Source organism: Oryctolagus cuniculus, chromosome 5 (genome assembly GCF_051225735.1).
Source record: "Oryctolagus cuniculus isolate XC-2025 breed Fujian yellow rabbit chromosome 5, ASM5122573v1, whole genome shotgun sequence".
NCBI classification, from domain to species: Eukaryota; Metazoa; Chordata; class Mammalia; order Lagomorpha; family Leporidae; genus Oryctolagus; species Oryctolagus cuniculus.
Window position 1 is genome coordinate 69,414,318 of NC_142871.1, and position 23,536 is coordinate 69,437,853.

At 37.2% G+C, this 23,536-nt stretch overlaps 1 protein-coding gene across 7 annotated transcripts in view; it reads right to left on the bottom strand.

The window, feature by feature from the left end:
• GRIK2 (glutamate ionotropic receptor kainate type subunit 2) overlaps positions 1–23,536 on the bottom strand; it is a 736,860-nt gene that overhangs the window by 197,534 nt on the left and 515,790 nt on the right. For all 7 annotated transcript variants that reach the window (XR_011388963.2, XM_017345301.4, XM_089332818.1 and 4 more), the window contains one exon: positions 9,646–9,852. Coding sequence is in view for 6 of the 7 variants with exons in the window: in XM_017345301.4 (XP_017200790.1) it covers positions 9,646–9,852 (207 nt within the window). In the remaining variant the exon portion in view is untranslated. The remainder of the gene's footprint in view (positions 1–9,645; positions 9,853–23,536) is intronic.

Here is a 23,536-nt window from a genome sequence, read left to right on the forward strand (position 1 = left end):
ATGGGAGACCAGGAGAAAATACCCAGCTCCTGGCTTCGGATAGGTACAGCGCAAGGTGTAGTGGCCATTAGGGGAGTGAACCAATGGAAGGAAGACCTTTCTCCCTGTCTCTCTCTCTCACTGTCTGTAACTCTCTCTCTGTCTCTCTCTCACTGTCTAACTCTGCCTGGCAAAGAAAAAAGAAAAGTGTAACTCTCCATATATTTGTTTTAATAAAACCTTGTCATATATTTAAGAAAAATTATAAATGTCACACTTAGAAATTGGCTTTCCCAGTTTAGAAATTCAGTACACCATCATTGTGGATGGATTGTGCTATAATGTACCATGAATCTTAATTTATTACAGTTAAAAACAGAATTACCCCTGTCTGTAATATTCTGTTTCTAGATTAACTTTCTCAATATCCTTGTCTGAACTGTTTGGGCTGATTGCTTTCACCTTTAACAGCTTGCTGCTTAAATCCATCTTGAGAAAAAAAAATTCAGTTAAAAAAAACTGCATTAGATCCTTTTGCAATGTCATTGGAAATGGACCTTTGATGTAATAATCCAGACTGGGGATACAGGCATCCCACTTTGCAGTAACTGGTTTTGAGTCCTGGCTCTACTTCCATTTCTAGCTTCCTGCTAATACACATTCTGAATAGTGGCAAGTATGGCTCAGGCAGTTGGGTTTCTGCCAAGCATATGAGAAATGCAGTTAGAATTATTTTATTAATTTCAATTTTCTAGCATTTTAACTATTTTATTTACAGCATAGTAGAATAACTATAAAGATATATATGTTTATATTTTTAAATTTGACAAAGGGAGCAAAGGTAAAAACTATAAATAGGGTCCATGGTAGAACTGAAACCATAATCTTGGTTTCCTTGGTCTTGTGCCTTAATAAATTGCCATCACTCTGAGGATCTAAGTAGAAGAACTCAGACACAAATTGTGTTGACTTCACATCATAAAAATACAATTAAGTGTAAGCAGTGTAAGTTGCACATGGAAAATGAGACATAGAAGTAAAGCGTGTAGGTCTAAGTAGGGCCAGAGAAATCACTGCCTTAGGTCACATGGTGCAGATTGAACTCTTTTTAAATGTTATGCACTTTTCCTGATTCCAAATGTCTCTAATACATGAAATAATAATAACGAGATTTCTCTTTAAAAGTAAAAATTACTTCATTTCCAAATTTCTGTTTTACAGGGAAATGAAAATTGCTGACAAGTATATTGAAACTTTGAATATGAGGGGGTATAGACAGAATTCAAACTTTTTTTTAAGTGGAACTCCAAGCAGTGTGTTCTTAATTAATGACCGAATTGCATGTGGGTGAAATAACTAGATTTGAAAGACAAACATCTCAAGAATTCTAAATAACAGAATATCTTTGAGATCCATCAAAGGAAGAATTTTTCAAACATGGCAACAAAAAAGTACAAGCAATAAAGTAAAAAAAAACTTGACAAACACAAATTTTAAAACTTACATACTAACATACACATGCTCTCACATGTTTGTGTGTGTGTACACATTAAAAAAGTAAAAATACAAGCACCTTATTTTGAAATATTTGTACCACAGGCATACAAAAGATATAATAAGTAGGGGTGGGCACAGAGCAACAGAGGATTAAATTAGTTGTGTCCATGCCTATCCCTGCCATTCACATGGGAAACCCAATAGGGTTCTTGGTTCCTGGTTTCAGTCTGGTCCACACCCAGCTATTGTGGCCATTTGGGGAATGAATCAGCTTATAGAAGTTATGTTTCTTTGCGTTTCCTTCTTTTTCTTGTTTTTTTTTTTTAAAGAATCATAACCAATTGCTATTCATAAATTTTAAAAACTGAAATAAATCAGAAATTAAAACATGGGGAAACAAAATAAACTATAGATATAATTAGATATAGTTACCAAAAAATTGAAAATTAAAGCAAGTGTGATTACAGTTGTCATCAATTTGACCAAATTCAAATCATGATAATGTCATGAATTAGTGATTTTGTAGAAAGACAGAAACTCTTACAAAGTACCAGTCAAAAAATATAAATTGGTAAAACAATTTCGAGAATAATATTTTCAATATCTAGTGAAATTGAAAATGTACATAAAATCCAACCAACAATGTCCTTCTCAGTGTATGTCTCTTAGAAAATGCTTTGTTTAGGTGGTCCAGGAGATAAAAATTGATTTTTGCAAAGTTTCATTTTACAACATTGTAATAACTTGCACATCTATCTTTCAAAGACTAATGGAAGAAGTTTTAAAATGATATATTCCTATTACAGAATACTATTTTGGGATTTATAAAATAAGGAACAGAACACCAAACTTATGGTAATGGTTACAGTTGGAGGAGGATGAAGGAAATGAAATTTAACCTTTTATTATGGCTCTAGAATATTACTAAATTGGGCAAATTTATGTGAGTATGGACATCCATATCATCTATGATATTGTATAACTTTTGTATTAAAAGGGAGACTCGAAGAAAAGATAATAAATATGGTAATGGTTGTCACTTTTGAGGTATAGGGAATTTTAAATCATTTTGCACTTCTGTTTTTAATTATTTCTCCTAAAATTAAAAAAAAAGTAATAATATTATTACCACAATCCAGAAGTTTTCTTTCATTGGTAGTGGTGGTGGCTTTTATTTGTTTTTAGCAGTGGTACTACAGTGCTTCAACAGCAAACTCAAATAACCTGCTATGAAAATTCAAAACTATGGCAGAGCAACTCAATTCTCATTTAGAAGAAATTGGTTTTTTATTTAGTCTTCGCATTTTTGTGTTACAACCTGGAGCCTTTTCAAGTTCATTGAAAAAGAAATATTTGATTTCCTTCTTAGTATATAATAAAAGAGTAATCAGGAGGCAAAAGAAAAGTATAGTGTGGTCCTCTAAGGCTCATTTATGAATCATAAAAAGCTTGATAGTGTTAAGTACCAACTGCAATGCCAAGGCAGCATGCTGGCAAGCATTCCAAGAGTTGGAAACCATGGTGTCGAGGGTCTTCTTGAAAATAATGTAAAATACGAATGAATGAGATCTCAATGGACTTTTCTTGTTTTCATATTTGTTTTATACACAGAAACACAGTTTGTTTCTCATCTTTTTACAAGGAAAATGCCAAATGGTCAAGGTTTTGTTTACTATTAAAATGTCAACAACACTTTAAGTTACCAAAAAAAGAGCACTTTACAAATTTATTGCCTAATGAACTCTGTTACCAACCTCAAATTATTAATTATATTAAAACACTAATCTCCTTAAATACAAAGAGATATTGAAGTTCTTTAGAAACTTTGAAAATGCTAAGGTTTATATTTAAATGCTATTTTAAAAAATTTTTCTCATAGTCTATTTTACCCAATTCTAAAGAAGTAAAAGAACTACTAACAATATAGCTTTAAACATTTCTCAATTTTTAGGGATAAGTATTTTTGAAGTGTCCTTTTTCTCTGACAATTATATCACACAAATAGTCAATTATTGGTTTTAAATACACTATAGCAATGGCTCTACAATAATCCTGTAAACTTGCTTATAGTGTTTATAGTCAGGATAAAGCAACATGAAAAAAATTTGGCACCCTTTGTATGCATTAACGGTAATTATAGTTGTAATAATGATAATGACAATAACTACTTGTCTTGACTATTTCTGATTTGCCAGGTAACACGCTAAGGCCTGTGAATGCATTCATCTCCTAAGTAGAGTTAGTTTCTCAAATCTCATTTGGAAAGCCTTTCGATAGCCCAGTGTAAGAACTGGAGTATTTTTTTTTTTAATTGCACAAAGTGTCTGTATTTGAAAGCATGGGAATATCCATCAGGACCAGGAGCTTTTCACTCAGGAGGGTATGAGGGGCCTAAGATCTACACAAGGATCAGTGTCACTGCCTCACAACATTTATATTGTTCTTTTTCCCATCATTTTCTTTCTCTGTTTTCCCTGTCACCTCCATCATTCTCCTAAGTCTACTGTTCCATTAATATGTCTAAGTTAAATTGAACAAGGCTACAATGCTGCTCCACTTCAATATTAACAATTCACAGCATCGTTCTTTGAGGTACCATTATGCCCTCTGTATAATATTATTCCCATAGAACTGACTAGAAGACATAAAGAATAACTTGAACAAATGCTACAGAATATGTGTGTATGTGTGTGTGTGTGTAGTGAATGAGATCTTAATGGATTTCTCTCCTTACCGTATTTCATGAACAGAAACAGAATTTCATTATTGTTCTTTTTAAAGAGAGAGTCCAAATTTTCAATATTAAGAAATAATTTTGTGAAGGGTCTCCAAAAACGGAAATGTAGGTTATGAAAAATGTTTTGCATCAAAATGAACTTTTTTTAAGAAAACACATGCATTTCTTAGAGAGAGAGAGAGAGAGAGAAAGAGAAAGAGAGAGGAGGGGAAGAGGGAGAAGGAGAAGAATGAACTCTGATCTGGTGGTTCACTCCCCAAATGACCATAATAGCCAAAGTTTGACTGAAGTCAAAGGGAGGAATCAGGATCGAAACCTGATTATTTGAGCTATCCATGACACTTGCCACAGTCTGCATTAGAAGGAAGCTAGAGTCAAGAGCTGGAGCCAGGAATTGTACTCAGGTACTATGTATGATAAAGGACACAGATATCTTAATAAATAGGCTAAAAGTCCACTCCTAAATATATATTTGATTCTATTTCCCATTAACTTTTTGAAGCACCCTTACAGATTTCTCTAGTGAGTGCATACAGTATTCCTTTACACATTTTATCAGCATCAGGACACTAAGTCATGGAATTTCCAGAGAACACTGGCTAAGAGTTTTTTGAAAATTTTACTTCAGCTGGGGTTTATATTTTGTTATAGATGCAAGGATGCCGATTTTCAACTTATAAGGAATGTCTATGATTAAGCTCTGTAAGTAGTAATTCTACAGTGACCAAAAGGTAGGCTCTTTAGAGGAATGTAATGGTTATGAAAGGTCTTTTGAGCCGGCCCCAACATGAAAATTTTGAGATGAACTTTCAACTGATGACAAGGTGAAAACTGGGGACTTCATAAGCCACGAGGTGTTAGAGGACATTGAGATAGAAATTGTCAACATGAGTATTTTAATCATTCAGTGTGTCTCCAATGCGTTCAGTGGGAAAGATTTGAGAGAGCACTAGTGATTAAATAAAAGTCTGACTATAAAATGTAGTTGGGATTCTAAAGATGTCAGGTACAGGGAATGAATAATAAAGACTTGATGTGTGGCAAAGGTTTGAAGTAGATTGGTAGGTGAAACACTGGAAGGTGGGGACATATTTAAGATTATTTTTAACTTGCATCTACAAAGAGTCATCTAGTTACTTATTAGCTCATCTATGGATATTTAAAATTTTAAACCTTCTGAAGTTTAAATATGCCAAGCCAACATCACTAGATATTTGCAACTGATTTAACTGCCCTTGTTACATAGTACCATAATCATATGTGCTAGCTTATTGAAGCTTAGGGGTCTTTGCTCATGCTAACAAATGATTCTCACTGTTTTTATGAATAATATACAACAGTTGTCTTGTGAACTCATAAATGAGTTATGAGCTATAAAGAATACATAACGCAAGCTACAAATAAAATTTATGGACAATTTAATTAAATGGTTGCATTAGCAAATTTCTGTGTTCTCATCTTTACTATGTCAGTCTCATTTATCTTAGCTTGCTTTCAAGAATGAAAAAGTGATACCGTATAAAAACTTGTTTTACATTAATTTCAAGATAAATATATTGCACTGTTTATTTTTTCATTGGGTCCTAGAGCAGATATCTCCATTGGGACCTTTCAAAGGTCCCAGTAAGAATCAAAGCATTTGGAAATCTGTAGGCTACTCTCTAAGGATCATGATACTTGAGTTTAACATTTGCTGTGGAATATAGAGAAACATTTGCATCATTCTTCCAAAAATATTTTAGGATGCTGAATATTTTCTGCACTGGTATTATTTATGTCTCCCAGGTATTTTCAACATATTTGAAGCATATAAATGTTACCAAATATAAACAACAAAACAGAGGACCATTGAAGCAGTGAAATAATATGACAAAATAGTGTCTTAATTTGGATTCTAATCAAACAACCAATAAAAGTTATAAAACGATTATGACTGTGCTTGCTTTGATGGCACATATACTAAAAGTTTATAACTTACCAACAAACCTGAAACAGAATGATCCAGGTCACCAATCATTTGAAAACTCATAGTAGAGTCTGATTTAAATACCTATTGAGTTAAACACTTTTAAAAGCAACTCACATATATAAAAGTTATATATATATATATATTCGTATAGGCAAAAACATAGTACATTTATTGTGCAGCACTGTACATGGTTTCAGATATCCACTGGGAGTCTTAGGGTATTTTGCTTCTTTACTTTCTCTAAAGTAGAACAAATATTGTTAATATTTTGATTTTTACCCAATAATGTCTTCTGGCAAAATTTATTTCAAAAAACATATTTAAGAAGTGCTAGATTTTGATTCTCAAGAATTTATGCAAGGAGTATGTATCTTTTAATTTTCAGTCTTATATGTGATTCATATTTAACATAGTTACAAACTATAAAATAAGTATCAGGAAGCCAAAAAATGTTTTGCTTTTCCCTATAATGACTATTATGAATTTTTAAAAATATTATATAGTGTATTTCAAAACAAATGGATAACAATGCTTTGTTTGTGTCCTAAACACATCTTTTGACTTTCTTTATATTGTCTACTGCTTATCTAACAGTGAATTTCTTTATACTTCCTATGTTTAATTTATTCTAATATAAAATTGTCATTCACAAAAAAATGGGTTAATTAAGTTAAAAATACCCACAGTAATACTGAGAGCTCCAAAGACCCCCAGTGGATGTCTGAAACCATGGAAAGTAGTGAACCCTACTTATACTAGTTTTTTGCTTATACAAATGCACATTGATTTAATGCTTTTTCCACCTTACCTAAGTACTTATCACATATTGTATCACTAATTTTGTAGCTTGAACTATACCAGTAAAGTAGCACAGTTTTTCCCTCTTCATGATTTACTGATAGAGGATTTTTTTTTGTACTATAGATTTTAATAAGCTCAGCATATTATTTTTCCTTATTAAATGGAAAACTTTCACTTTTTCATTCAAAGGAAGTATTTCTCAGCTTTCTTAGGCATATCCAAGTTGCCAGTATCACTACTTTTCCTTTTTGAGGGCATTCTAAGTAAAATAAGTTTACTTGAGGACAAATATTGTAATTCCATGACAATCTATCTGACAACCATGATTTCTGCTAAACATCTACTAAACGTCTACTTGGGCAGGTAGAGTACACAGGTGGATATACTAGATAAGAGGATGCTTCATATCACTGGTTCCATGATGGCAGGAGATTCATATTTTTCAGAACACGCATCCTGAGTTCTTATGTGAGCGAATCCATACCCCAGAATACATGATAACACCAACTCCCTCTCAATTGAATCATTTGTTCAGGAGGCAGTTCACAACCATTGTCAGGCCCTTGAAACCAATTTGGGGTTATTTTATGAAATTATCTGAAAAAAGCTGCATGGATGATGAAACTGCTGACAGTAATTTTTTTTTTTTTTTACCATCTTCTGGAAAATACATGCCTATGACTAGAACAAATACAGGGAAGTAGAGGTGAAATCAAGGAAAAATTAAAAATAATCTTGATACCTGATTGAATATACCCATGGCCACGTACTACCTCTAGACTTAAAATGATGCAAAACAATAAATAATTTTCACTCAAATTATCTTCAGTTATATTTCTGTTAGCTAGAGCTATGTCAATAGCAAATAATATGAAGTTTGGTTACAAATCATTTACATTTATGTTCTAATATTTTTATCTACTTCTAATGGACTTTACAAAATTCAAATATAAATGATGCTTTAGGAAGAATTTATAAGAATTAACTGATCAAGTCTAGAATTCAGGACCTTATTTACTAAATTCCACAGCATTAAAACAAATCTGCTAAACATTTGAAGAAAGGAGAGTTTTAAAAATATTTTTACATTGTATTTATATTTTCCAAATTATTGTGAAATTGCCTATATTTGCTACTTACATTGGTAAGAAATTTTGTTAAGGTTACATTTCACAGTATCTTTTAAAGTGAAATTATTTGTATTATTTTGTAGAATTCTAATCTTAGTAATTCCATGCCTTAATAATACTGAAAATATCAAAATAAATTTTAATCTGGCAAAATACAAAGTCAAGTACAATGCTACACTATTTAACAAATATAATTTCTTTCCAAGTGATGAATTAATTGATACCACCAACTGAAAAATGTGAAAATAGTATTTTCTGGCCAATATAGAAGAACTGGCTTATTAAAATTTTTAAAAACCTATCCTCTAGGTCAAAAATGCTTAATATTCTTATATTTTTTTCTTCTTTTTTAAATTTTTGAAAAAGATTTATTGAATTTATTTGACAGGCAAAGTTAGAGAGAGAGAAAGGGAAAGACAGACAGATTTTCCATCCACTGGTTCACTCCCCCGAAATGGCTGCATTGGCTGGGGCTAGGCCAGGCTGAAGCCAAGAACTTGGAAATCCATCCAATCTCCCATATGTGGCATGGGCCCAAATACTTAAGCCATCTGCTGCTTTTCCCAAGCATGTTAGCAGGGAGCTGGATCTGATGTGTAGCGGTAGGGACTCCTGGCTGGTGCTCATATGGGTTGCTAGCATCATAGGCATTGGCTTAACCCAATGTACCACAATGCCAACACCTCTTTTATTTTTTAAACAGTATCTTATTCTATGCTTTTTTTTCATACAAATATGATTGTCTCATCTCTCTTCTAGTGAGAAGTACATAAATTTTTATAATGAATTTTGAGTTTGCAATAATTTATTTGTTCTGTTGATTAGGATCTTAGCATTAGAAAAGTAATGAATAAATTCACAGTTGGAAAATCACATCCCGATTTACAAATTAAGAGCAACTATTTCAAGAAAGCAAATCACCAGATACTAATGATTATTAGTTGTCTCTGGTAGACAACACTGTCTAGTAGAAATATGTTTCTCTAAGATTCTTGTTAAAAACAAAAATATTTATTCATTTGAAAGGCAGAGTTACAGAGATACAGATGCAGAGAAAGAGTAGAGAGAGAGAGAGGGATATGTTCCTTCCACTGGTTCACTCCCCAAATGGGCACAATGGCCAGAGCTGGGCCGATCTGAAGCCAGGAGCCAGGAACCAGGAACCAAGAGCTTCTTCCAGGTCTCCCACACAGGTGCTAGGGCCCAAGGACTTGGGCCATCTTCCACTGTTTTCCCAGGCCATAGCAGAGAGTTGGATCGGAAGTGGAGCAGCCGGGACTTGAACTGGTGCCCATATGGAATGACAGCACTGTAGATGGTGGCTTTACCCACTATGCCACAGTTCCAGCCCCCCTCTTAGATTTGTTATACTTAATGACAACAATGAGACGTACTTTCAATAAAACTAATGAAAGAAACATACATGCTTAAAATATATCATACTCTGTAATTATTAAGCCACAAACATCTAAAAAAAAGTAAATCTTGTATGAATCTACCAGAGGTAATAAATGATGGGAAAAGGGACTTACATGATCAATTAGTTCACGGACCATTCCATTCCATTGTCCATTGGCATCATCCTGGGCTCCATATTTTCCATCTTCCACAAGTCTAATTTCATATGTAAACCCAAGGATTGTTGATAACTCTCTGAGGAGATCAATGCAATAACCCTCAAACCGATCATTTCCATAGAGAGGTTTGTCAGACTTCTTAAACAGAACATAGGGTTCTTCCTGAAAACATTGAAAATGAAGGAAGGAGGTATCAGTCAGTCATGCAACTTACCATAATAATAGCAGCTTTTCTAACAGAGAGAAAAATATCAAATTTTGGACAGAATCAACTTTGATTCATTGAAATTTAAATTGTATTTAATATGTTTGAAATATTAAGAAGGGAGATACATAGATTGTGTAAAAGAACGTGATTCACAAGTGAATATTAGCTATATAGCTAATATTATATCTTATACCATGTATCTTATATTGGAGATATTAAATAATACAATGTGATTTGTGAACTGCTGTACATATATAAATGTCTAAACAAAGTGAATGCTTATAAATGGTATAAAATTTTAATTTCAATTCAAATCTCAAAAAGCCAAATTTAAAAAGCATAAAGTATACATGACAAATACATACATAAAGGCAATTATAATATCAAATTCCTGGGTTCTGACTAAAAATATGTCTCATAAATTATTGAATAGGAGTTTTACAGTGAACATCCATTTGATTGATCTGAGCAGTAACAATTGTACCTCATTCAGAAATAAACACTTTAATTTTCCTTTGCTTATAAGTGATATAAAAATATAATTAGGTGCTGGCATTGTGTTGCAGCTGGTTAAGCCTCTGCCTGTTGTACCAACATCCTATATGGGTGCTGGTTCAAGACATGGAAGCTCTCCTTCTGATCCGACTCCCTGCTAATGCGCTTAGGAAAGAAAGCAGCAGAAGATGGCCCAAGTGCTTAGGCTCCTACACCCATATGGAGACCTGAAGAAGCTCCACGCTGTTGGCTTTAGCCTGGCCCAGCCCAGTCATTGCAGTAAGTTGGGAGTGAACCAGTGGCTGGAAGACTTTCTCTTTCTCTCCCCACCCCCTTTTCTCCCCTTCTCTCTCTCCCTTTCCTTCTCCCTCTCTGTGTCGCCTCCTTTCTCTGTAACTCTGCCTTTCAAATAAATAAAAAAACAAATCTTTGAAAAATATATATATATAATTAAGGATAATGGGATAGAGAACAAATGCAAGACACTTAGTAAAATAACAGAACACAAGACAACATTGAGTAATATATTTAGAAGTCTTTTCTGAGGAGGCAAGAGATGAGATAGATCCTAAAAGTTGAGGAAGAATCTTGCCATAGAAAATCTGAATGAACTGCCACTAAGGCCAAGGAGATCACAAGTAAAATCCCTGTATCAGTGTGATACTGGAATCTTCCATGAAAAGAACACTATCCATCAGTCAGATTAAAGTCACATCTAGTAAACAAGGGAGTTGGTAGAATAAAATGAGAAAGAAAAAACAGTGAGACATCAAATTCTGTGGGGCTGGCTCTTGCATTTAATATATCAGGCAAGGCAGGCCTTATATATTAAATATTTACATTTAAATGCACAGAGAATTTATGCATTATAATATCTGATTTGAGGGAAGTATTAGATGGTATGGCATACTGATCCATGAATACGTGTGCAATCAGCTCTACTGATTTTATCATGAATAAAAATTGCTCTTTCAGAGAAAGCCATTGCAATATAAAGCTGCCCTAAATGTGGTCACCCTCTTCTCCAGTCCCTTAAGAACAACAATCATCCCATGAGGACTAGTAAGCCTAAAGGAGTTCTGGACATGATGGTAATGTGTGTCCTTGACAAAACTCATCTCAGAAATAATCAAGATTAATTCTTTCTGCCAACATTGTGTCACAGTGAGTTAAGCCACCACTTGCAATGCCAGCTTCCTATATCAGAGTGCCAGCTCAAGTCCTGGCTCTTCCATTTCTGACCCAGCTTTGTTCTAATGTGCCTGGGAAGGCAGTGGATGATGACAAATTACTTTGTCCCCTGCCACTCATGTGGGAGAACAGAATGGAGTTCCTGGCTCCTGGCATTGGCCTAATCCAGACCTGGATGCTGCAGCCATCCAGAAAACAAACTAGCAAATGGAAGATCGTTTCCTGTCTCTCTTTCTTTCTCTCACCTTCTCTCTCTTCCTTCATCTCTCTAAACAATGAATCTGTTTTTATCATGTATCTGCTTAAAACCCAACAGTGGCTTTTCCTTAACACTAAAATAAGGTAAAAATTTTTTTTAATTTATTTAATGAGCATAAATTTCCAAAGTACAGCTTATGGACCACAATAGCCTCCTCCTCCCCCCCCCCCCCGCCGTGTCTTCCCTCCCATCCACAACGCTCCCCTCTCCCACTCCCTCTTCCCTTCCCCTTCACATCACAATTAATTTTCAATTATCTTTATATACAGAAGATCAATTTAGCGTATGTTAAGTAAAGATTACCACATTTTGCTCCCACACAGAAATATAAAGTGTAAAATACTATTTGAGTACTAGTTATAGCATTAATTAAACACCTAAGAGTAATTGTGTATTAATTACAGAGCTCAACCAATAGTTTTAAGTAGAATATAAAATGCATCTTTTGCATTGTTGTGGCTTCCCCCCGACCTCCCTCCCTCCCGTGGCCCTCCCCTCACCCACTTCCTCTCCCTTCTCCCCCCTTCATCACGTTTCATTTTCGGTTACCTTCATATACCGAAGATCAATTTAGTATATACTAAGCAGGGATTTCATCAGGTTGCACTCACACAACCGAACCAGGTATAGGGTATTGTTCGACTAGTAGTGTTGTTTTTGAGTTTCATAGATAAACATATTAAGGACAGAGATCCTGCGAGGGGAGCATGAACCCAGTGACTCCCGTTGTTGATTTAACAATTGGCACTCTTATTTATGACGTCAGCAATCACCCGAGACTCTTGCTATGAGCTGTCTAGGCTATGGAGGCCCCTTGACTTCACCAACTCTGAATTTGTTTAGTCAAGGCCATATCACAGTGGAGGTTCCTTCCTCCCTTCAGAGAAAGGTGCCTCTCTCCTTGATGGCCTGATCCTTCTGCTGGAGTGTTGTTCGCCAGGATCCTTCATTTAGATTGTTTTTTGCCACCGTGTCATGGCTTTCCATGCCTGCGAGACTCTCATGGACGTTTTAGTCAGATCCGAATGTCCCAAGGGTTGATTCTGAGGCAGGAGTGCTGTTTTGGGCATTTGCCATTCTATGAGTCTGCTGTGTGACCTGCTTCCCCCGCAGGATCATTCTCAACCCTTTTGATTCTATCTTTCATTATTTGCTTACACTGGTCTTATTTGTGTAATCTCTTCGACACTTACCCTATCTTTTGGATCAGTTGTGTATTTATATTTGTCTCTTTACCAAGTGTGCTGGCATTGGTACCTGCCTCCTTGGTAAGGTTGAGTTGAAATCCCCTGGCACATTTCCAGTTCCACCATTGGAGATAGGTCTGATTGAGTATGTGCCGTCCTATATATCTCCTCCCTCTCTTATTCCCACTCCCATGTTCCACAGAGATCAATTTCCTATTAATTTTTAAACGCTTAAGAATGGTTGTGCATTGATTGCAGAGTTCAACCAGTGGTCTTGTGTAGAGCATACCGAGCAACAACAACAACAACAAAAATACTAAAGGAACAAAATAGTTTTTCCTCAACAGTCTAGACAAGGGCTGCTCATGTCATTGTCTCTCATAGTGTCCATTTCACTTCAATGGGTATCATTTTAGGTGCTCGTTTAGTTGCCATCAACCAGGGAGAACATGTGATATTTATCCCTTTTGGACTGGCTTATTTCACTCAGCATGATGTTTTCCAGCTTCCTCCATTTTGTTGTGAATGCCCGGATTTCATTGTTTTTTACTGCTGTATAGTGTTCCATAGAGTACATATCCCATAGTTTCTTTATCCAGTCATCCGTTGATGGACATTTAGGTTGATTCCATGTCTTAGCTATTGTGAATTGAGCTGCAACAAATATTGAGGTGCAAATGGCTTTTTTCACCCCTTTAATTCCATTTTGGTATATTCCAAGGAGTGGGATGGCTGGGTCCTGTGGTAGTGCTATGTTCAGGTTTCTGAGGACTCTCCAGACTGTCTTCCATAGTGGCTTTACCAGCTTGCATTCCCACCAACAGTGGATTAGTGTCCCCTTTTCTCCACATCCTCACCAGCATCTGTTGTTGGTTGATTTCTGTATGTAAGCCAATCTAACCGGAGTGAGGTGGTATCTCATTGTGGTTTTGATCTACATTTCCCTGATGGCTAGGGATCCTGAGCATTTTTTCATGTGCCTGTTGGCCATTTGGATTTCCTCTTTTGAAAAATGCCTGTTAAGGTCCTTGGCCCATTTTTTTTATTGGGTTGTTTGTTTTGATTCTGTGGTGTTTTTTGATCATTGTGTAGATTCTAGTTGTTAATCCTTTATCTGTTGTGTAGTTTGCGAATAATGTCTCCCATTCTGTTGGTTGCCTCTTCGCTTTCCTGACTGTTTCCTTTGCTGTTAAGAAACTCTTCAATTTTAGGTAATCCCATTTGTTTATTTTATCTTTGATTACCCGTGCCTGTGGGGTCTTCTCCAGGAATTCTTCGCCTATTCCGATATCTTGAAGGGTTTCCCCTATGCTCTCAATTAGTTTCATGGTGTCGTGGCACAACTCTAGTTCTTTGATCCATGTTGAGTGGATTTTTGTATAAGGTGTAAGGTAGGGGTCTTGCTTCATACTGCGGCATGTGGACATCCAGTTTTCCCAGCACCATTTGTTGAAGAGGTTGTCCTTGTTCCAGGGGTTGGTTTTAGGTCCTTTGTCAAATATGAGTTGGCTACAGATGTTTGGATTGATCTCCGGTGATTCTATTCTGTTCCATTGGTCTATCCATCTGTTTTTGTACCAGTACCAGGCTGTTTTGATTATAACTGCCCTGTAGTATGCTTTGAAGTCTGGAATTGTGATGCCTCCGGCCTTGTTTTTATTGTAAAGGATTGCTTTAGCTATTCTGGGTCTCCTGTTTCTCCATATGAATTTCAGCATCGTTTTTTCTAGGTCTTTGAAGAATGACTTTGGTATTTTGATTGGTATTGCATTGAACTTGTAAATTGCTTTTGGGAGAATGGACATTTTGATGATATTGATTCTTCCAATCCATGAGCATGGCAGGTTTTTCCATTTTTTTGTGTCGTCTTCTATTTCTTTCTTTAGTGTTTTGTAGTTTTCATCATAGAGGTCTTTGACCTCCTTGGTTAAATTTATTCCAAGGTACTTTATTGTTTTTGTGGCTATTGTGAATGGGATTGATCTTAGTAGTTCTTCCTCGGCCCTGGCATTGTCTGTGTATACAAAGGCTGTTGATTTCTGAGCGTTGACTTTGTATCCTGCTACTTTACCAAACTCTTCTATGAGTTTCAGTAGCCTCTTATAGGAGTTTATTGGGTCCTCTATATATAGTATCATGTCATCTGCAAACAGGGATAGTTTGACTTCCTCCTTTCCCATTTGTATCCCTTTAATTTCTTTTTCTTGCCTGATGGCTCTGGCTAAGACTTCTAGGACTATATTGAATAGCAATGGTGAGAGTGGGCATCCCTGTCTGGTGCCAGTTCTCAATGGAAATGCCTCCAACTTTTCCCCATTCAATATGATTCTGGCCTTTGGTTTATCATAGATTGCCTTAATTGTGTTGAGGAATGTTCCTTCTAACCCCAATTTGCTTAGGGTTTTCATCATGAAGGGGTGTTGTATTTTGTCAAATGCTTTCTCTGCATCTATTGAGATAACCATATGATTTTTGTTTCTCAATTTGTTAATGTGCTGGATTATGTTGATTGACTTTCAAATATTGAACCATCCCTGCATACCAGGGATAAATCCCACTTGGTCCGGGTGAATGATCTTTCTGATGTGTAGTTGGATTCGGTTTGCCAGAATTTTATTGAGTATTTTTGCATCTATGTTCATCAGGGAGATAGGTCTGTAGTTTTCTTTCTCTGCTGTGTCTTTTCCGGGCTTAGGAATTAAGGTGATATTGGCTTCGTAGAAGGAATTTGGGAGGATTCCCTCTCTTTCAATCGTTTGGAATAATTTGAGAAGAACTGGGGTTAGTTGTTCTCTAAATGCCTGGTAAAATTCGGCAGTGAAGCCATCCGGTCCTGGGCTCTTCTTTTTCGGTAGTGCGTTTATTACTGATTCAATTTCTTCCATGGTTATGGGTCTGTTTAGATTCTCTATATCTTCACGGCTCAGTTTAGGAAGGTTGCATTTGTCCAGGAATCTATCCATTTCTTCCAGGTTCCCCAATTTGTTAGCATACATCTCTTTGTAGTAGTTTCTGATGATTCTTTTTATTTCTATTGTGTCAGTTGTTATATTTCCATTACTATCTTTGATTTTACAGATTTGGGTCTTCTCTCTCCTTTTTTTGGTTAGTTGGGCCAATGGTGTGTCAATTTTGTTTATTTTTTCAAAGAACCAGCTCCTGGTTTTGTTGATCTTTTGTATTGTATTTTTGGTTTCAATTCTGTTTATTTCTTCTCTGATCTTCAGTATTTCTTTCCTCCTTTTGGATTTGGGCTTGATTTGCTGCTGTTTTTCTAGTTCCTTGAGGTGCATGGAGAGTTCATTTGTTTGGTTCCTTTCCAGCTTCTTGATGTAGGCACTAATTGCTATAAACTTTCCTCTTAGCACTGCTTTTGCTGTGTCCCACAGGTTTTGATAGGTTGTGTTATCATTTTCATTTGTTTCTAGAAATCTTTTGATTTCTCTTTTAATTTCTTCGATGACCCACTGTTCATTTAGGATCATGTTGTCCATTCTCCATATATTTGCATATGGTGTAGAGATTCTTGGGTTGTTGATTTCAAGTTTCACTGCACTATGGTCTGAGAAGCTGCATGGTATAGTTTCAATTTTTTTGAACTTGTTGAGGCTCCCTTTATGGCCTAGTATATGGTCAATCCTAGAGAATGTTCCATGTACTGGGGAGAAATACGTGAACTCTGTGTCTGTGGGGTGGAGGGTTCTGAAGATATCTATTAGGTCTATTTGGTCTATGGCGTCAATTAGCTCAGTTGTTTCCTTGTTGAATTTCTGTCTGGTTGATCTGTCCATTGGTGAGAGTGGGGTGTTGAAGTCCCCTGTTACTATTGTATTTGAGTCTATATCTCCCTTTAAATCCTTTAGTAATTCTTTCAGGTAGCCAGGCGCCCTGTAATTAGGTGCGTATACATTTATAATAGTAATGTCTTCCTGTTGGATAGATCCTTTAATCATTATATAGTGCCCTTCTCTGTCTCTTTTAATAGTTTTTATGTTAAAGTCTATTTTGTCTGATATTAGGATGGCCACACCAGCTCTTTTTTGATTTCCATTAGCTTGGAGTATCTTTTTCCATCCTTTCACTTTCAGTCTGCGTGCATCTTTGCTGATGAGGTGTGTCTCCTGAAGGCAGCATATAGTTGGATCCTCTTGTTTTATCCAATCCACTAGTCTGTGCCTCTTTGTCGTGGAATTAAGACCATTCACATTCAATGTGATTACTGTTAAGTACTGTCTTTTTCCCTTCATATTTCCTGAAACGAGCTGTTTATGTATTTTGAACTTTGTTTGTGGGTTACTCTACATTCGCTTTTTTTTGCAGTGAAGTTCTTGTTTTTGTATTTCTGTGTGCAGCATGTCTTTGAGCAAGTGTTGTAGGGTTGGACGTGTGGATACAAATTCTTTCAGTTTCTGTTTGCCGTGGAAGATCTTTATTTCCCCTTCATTCACAAATGATAGCTTTGCAGGATATAGTATTCTAGGTTGGCATTGTTTGTCTTTTAAAACTTGGAATATATCATGCCATTGTCTCCTTCCTGTAGTGTTTGCGATGAGAAGTCTGGGGTGAGTCCGATTGACTTACCCCTGAATGTGATTTTTCGCTTTTCTCTGGCACATTTTAGGATTTGTTCTTTGTGTGTCACTGAACTGAGTGTTGCCACAATGTGTCGTGGTGAATTTCTCTTCTGGTCTACTCTGTTCGGGGTCCTGGTTATCTGTTGTATTTGTGTGTTGTTATCCAGCTGCCTTTGTTTAAAGTTTTCTGATATTATTTCGTTGAAGACACTGTCTAATCCATTCTCTCTTTCCACCCCCTCAGGGACTCCTATTATCCGAACATTACACCGTTTGATTGAATCTTGTAGGTCTCCGACCGTGTTTTTTAATTTTTTAATTTCTTCTTCATGCGATTGAACTGACTGTATTATTTCTGGAAGTTTGTCTTCGAATTCTGATATTCGGTCTTCTATTTCATCTGTTCAATTTCCGAGGGATTCCACGGTGTTTTTTATATGGTCAATTGAGTTTTTCAGTTCTAGTATCTCATTCTGGCTTCTCTTTAAGATCTCTAATCCTTGGGCTTGTTTTTTATTCAGCTCTTGACACTGTTTCTCATTATTTCTAAGTATTCTGATTATTAATTTTCTGAATTCTTTTTCTGGCATGTTTTCAACTTCTTCTTCTGCCTCTGTTATGGTTGGTTTAGCCTGCTCCATTGGCAAATTTATATTATCTTCTATGTTTTTTTGGTTTTTGGTTTTGTTTTTTGGCATTCCGTCTGGGTGATTTTTCAGGTTGATTTCCCTCTACTATAGGCTGCTGTGAGTCTCTACCAATATCCTGTGTAACCAGGCTGCTCTACACAGCCTGCAGGTAAACAGGCAGGATGGCTGCTCTCTGCCCACTGCAGCTCTGGATCCTGTGCTTTTTCCCCACCAGGAGGCGCTATTCAGTAACTTGAGTAGTCGGGTCTCAGGGCTTCGGGCTGCCCTCCCTCAAGCACCCTCAGCTCCACTTTTGGGCTCCGCCTCCGAAGGTTAGTGTGGAGGCAAAGATAGTTCTCCTTTAAGCCCGAATGTAAACAAACAAAATGGCTGCTTCCCACCCGCTGGAGCTCCAGGGAGGCGCCAAGAGACACTGGCTTACTCAGTCTCTCAATTAGTGTCCCTGAATCGTGCACTCTCTCCGCTGGCGCCACTCACTCTGTTCCGTTCTCTATTTCCTCCCCCACTCAGTCGTGCATGTCCCAGTGTCCGTCCCAGGATGTGTTGGGGGAGGGGCGGCGGCAGCTGTGCCGCGGTGCTGGGCGAGTGCCCCGTCTCACCTCGGCCTCCAGCGCTGGTGCATACACGCTCCTGCTGGTGTCCTGAGTCCCAGGCGTCCACGTCCTCCCCGCATGTCCACCCCAACACCCCAGTTTGAGGAAGGGCTTAAAAACTACAAATTTTCATCCCTCTTTGAACCTTCCCTTAGTGGAGCTTCGCTGTGCTCCCTCCCTCTCTATTCCGCCATCTTCTGATGAACTCTAAATAAGGTAAAACTTCATCCTGGCCTTCATGGCTCTGCTCACTTCCTTCGTGAATCTTAACTTCCCATTCCTCTTCCTTGCATTCCAGGTATACTTGCTTTCCTTCTGGCTCTCAAACTTCCCAAGCCCAATCGTGACTAAGGCACTATGCATTGCTTTCCCCAGTCCTTTTCCGCCTGGGAAAACCAATTCTAAGATCTTCACATGAATGTTTCATTTTCATTATTCAGCCTGCTGCTTAAATATGATCTCTTTGGAGAAACCATACTATGAATCAATTATCTCTTCCTACTAAGTTATTGTCCATTGTTCTACCATGCTTTGTTTTCCTCATAGCACTTATTTATGTCTTTATTATTTGATGCATATGTGTATTTTTCTTCTCTTATTTCTTTTTTTTAAAGATCTATTTATTTAATTGAAAGGCAGAGTTATAGAAAGGCAGAGGCAGAAAAGAGAGAGAAGTCTAAAAAGAGAGAGTTCTTCCATCCATTGATTTACTTTCCAGATGGCCACAATGGCTGGAGCTGAGCAGATCCAATGCCAGGAGCCAGGAGATTCTTCGGGCTCTCCCATGAGGGTGCAAGGGTCCAATGACCTGGACATCTTCTACTGCTTTCCCAGGCCATAGCAGAGAGCTGTATCGGAAGTGGAGCAGCTGGGACTAGACCCAGAGCCCATACAGGATGCCAGCTCTGTAGGTGGTGGCTTTACCTGCTACGCCACAGCACCAGCCCCTCTCCTATTTCAATATAAACTCATGAGTATGGAGACACTAGGTTTTATGCTCATTGAGCTATCCCCATGACTATCAAAATGACAATCAGTTGTTTTTTAAGAAATATGTGCTTAGTCAACACAATATTCATCAGAAAGACTTAGATTCTGCCTATGCCTCTCCAACCCCATTTTTTTCTTAAATTCTAAATATCTTTTTTTTCTGTCAGTTCTTTAAATACCAAAATATTTTCTTCTTTAGAGATTATTCACATTCTCTTCTGCCTACAATGCTCTTCAAATGGCAAGCTCTCTTACTTCCTTTGTAAAAAAAGTAAAAAAATATTTAAGAGAAACAGAGACAGAGGATGATATAGCTCCCATTTTCTTATTTACTACCCAAGTAAATAAAAATGTATTTATTTGTAACAAATGTAACAAATACAATGACTGGGGTTGGATCTGGAAGCCAGTAAATCAATCCAGGTCATTCAAATGGGTGGCTGGCAGCTGATTACATGAGTCATCACAGTTGCCCCTGAAACTCTACATTAGCAGGAAGCTGGAGTCAGGAGCTGGTATTGAACCTACGTACTGCAATACTTAAGCATTAGGTAAAACATCTGCCCCCTCATTTGCTTCCTTTAAGAATCAGGAAATTGGGGTCAGCACTGTGGCATAGCAGGTACAGCCGCCACCTGCAGTGCTGGTGTCCCATATGGGTGCAGGTTCAAGTCCCTACTGCTTCACTTCTGATGAAGCTCTCTACTATGGCCTGGGAAAGCAGTGGAAGATGGCCCAAGTGCTTGGGCCCAGCACCTGAATGGGAAAGCCAGAAGAATCTCCTGGCTCCTGGCCTTGGATTGGCACAGCTCTGGCCATTGCAGCCAATTGGGGACCAAGCCAGCGGATAGACCTCTCTTTCTCACTGCCTCTCCTTCTCTCTGTGTATAACTCTGATTTTCAAATAAATAAATAAATCTTAAAAAAAACTCAGGTAAGATGTGAAAATTCTTTTGGGTTTTTACCTTACTTTCTATCTGAACATGACATTTATTTACCATAGTACTTAATTCATCTTCATCTTCAATTACTTTACTTGTTGTTTGATTTTCCTGGAATATAATATTTACATGAATTTATTATAATATCTTCCATACCTAACACAATTCTGAGTATGCTCAGTAAATATTAATTGAATAAATCATGATGAATTAGTAAATTCTATGACTATTTTCTCATCTCTAAAGACAATTAGCAATTCTTCAAAGTTTAGAGAATTAAATAAAATGTATTTGGTAAAATCAGCTCCTTAATATAATATCTTTATTTCAACCCCTCAATAATTTTCAATGGGTATTTAAAAACAGACTGTTTTTAGAGCACTGTGCATGTGTAGTAAGATTAAGTGTAAGGTACAAAGATTTCTCATACACTGCCTGCCAAATATACACCTTGCCTCCACTGCTATCAATATATGGTGTCACAATGGTTCACTTGTCAGAAATGATGAACCAATAGTGAAATACCATCACCCCAAATCCATAGTTCACAGTAGAATTCACTCTTGCTATTGCATATTTTACAGGGTTGGTAAATGTATAATGATATGTATCTAATACTGTAGTATCGCACACAACAGCTTCACTGCCCTAAAATTCTCAGGGCTCTGCTTATTCATGTCTCTCTGTTCCCTGACTCACGGCAACCAGAATCTATGTAGTATCTCCTGAGTTTTACCTTTTTCAGAATGCCATATTTGGAATCATACAACATGTAACCTTCTTACATTAGATTTTTCACTCGACAATCTGCATTTAAACTTCCTCCATGCCTCTTCATGAACTGATAGCTCATTTCCTTTTAGCGCTGAATAACATGAATTAACAGCAAAACTTGTTCTCAAACAGTACTTTATACCTTGTGTGTGTGTGTGTGTGTGTGCGCGCAAACTATTGAAATCTTTACTTAGTATAGAGGGGGTCTTCTGTATATAAAGTTAATTAAAAATGAAGCTTAATGAAGAATGGGATGGGAGGGGGAGTAGGAAGTGGGATGGGAGAGGGGGTAGGAGGGTGGGTATGAGGGGAAGAACCACTATATTCCTAAAGTTGTACCCACAAAATGTGCATTCGTTAAATAAAAGCTTTATAAAAAAATTACATTGTCTGAATGAGTCATAGTTTTTTTTTTTCCACTCATCACTAAAGAAAATTTTGTGGGCCTGCATTGTGGCGTAGTGGTTTAAAGCCCCAGCCTGCAGTGCCAGCATCCCACACGGGTGCTGGTTCCAGATCCGGATGCTCCACTTCCCATCCAGCTCTCTGCTATAGCCTGGGAAAGCAGTAGAAGATGGTCCAAGTCCTTAGGCCCCTGCACCTGCGTGGGAGACCCGGAAGAAGCTCCTAGCTTCAGATCAGCACATCTCTGGCCATTATGGCCAATTAGGGAGCAAACCAGTGGCTGGAAAACCTCTCCCTCTCTCTTTCTCTCTCTCCTTCTCTCTCTGTGTAAGTCTGACTTTCAAAATAAATAAATACATCTTTAAAGAAGAAGACGAAGACGAAAAAGAAGGAGAAGGAGAAGAAAGAAGGAGGAGGAGAAGAGAAGAGAAGAGAAGAGAAGAGAAGAGAAGAGAAGAGAAGAGAAGAGAAGAGGAAGAGGAAGAGGAAGAGGAAGAGGAAGAGGAAGAGGCCGGCGCAGTGGCACAGTGGGTTGAAGCCCCAGCCTGCAGCGATGGCATCCTATATGGGAGCCAGTTCTAGTCCTAGCTGCTCCTCTTCCTAACCAGCTCTCTGCTATGGCCTGGGAAAGCAGTTGAAGATGGCCCAAGTGCTTATGATCCTGCATCCGCGTAGGAGATCTGGAAGAAACTCCTGGCTCCTGGCTTCAGATCAGCTCAGCTCTGGCCACTGCGGTCATTTGGGGAGTGAACTAGTGGAATGGACGACCTCTCTCTCTCTGGCTTTACCTCTCTCTGTAACTCTTTCAAATAAATAAAATAATTCTTAAAAAAAAAAAAGAAAATTTTGGTTACTTCTCAGTTAGAGCAATTATAAATAAAGCTTCTGTAAACAAAATGATGGCTTTTATGTAGACATAAATTTTCAGTTCATCTGAGTAAAAGCCAGTGGACATGATTACTGGGTCATACAGTAGGAGTATGCTTAGTTTTTAAAGAAACTTTGAAACTGCATTCCAAAATGGCTGTACCATTTTGCATTCCTAAAGCAGTGAATGAGTTCCTACTGTCCCACATCTTCACCAGAATTTGGTATTGTCAGTACCCTAACTTTTGGCAATTCTAACACATGTGTGGTGTGGCATGATATCCCATTGTTCTTTAATTTTCAATTACTTTATGACATATGATGCTAGGCATCTTTTTGCATGTTTCAATAAAGTCTTATTATGACTTCACCTTGTAATCAGAGACTTACAAAGAAGGACTGTTGAAGCATTCTGAATGACCATAGAGTGATATGTTCAATTTGGGAAGCCAAAGGAATCTGAACTTGAAGGAAACAATTATGAGACAGGCAGGCTCCTCTATGGGGTGCAGATATATTTAAAAAAAATCCTCAGATTCCCTGAACCACATGCAGAGCACCATACTGTCCTACAGAGAAGTCTGAGAACTCTGGATAGACATCAGTTCAAACACACAAACATAGCAGATTATCTCTCCTGACTTCATACTTATATTTTAGTCATTTTATGATTTATAAACAAATAGATGTATTATTTCATGTAAAAGGCACA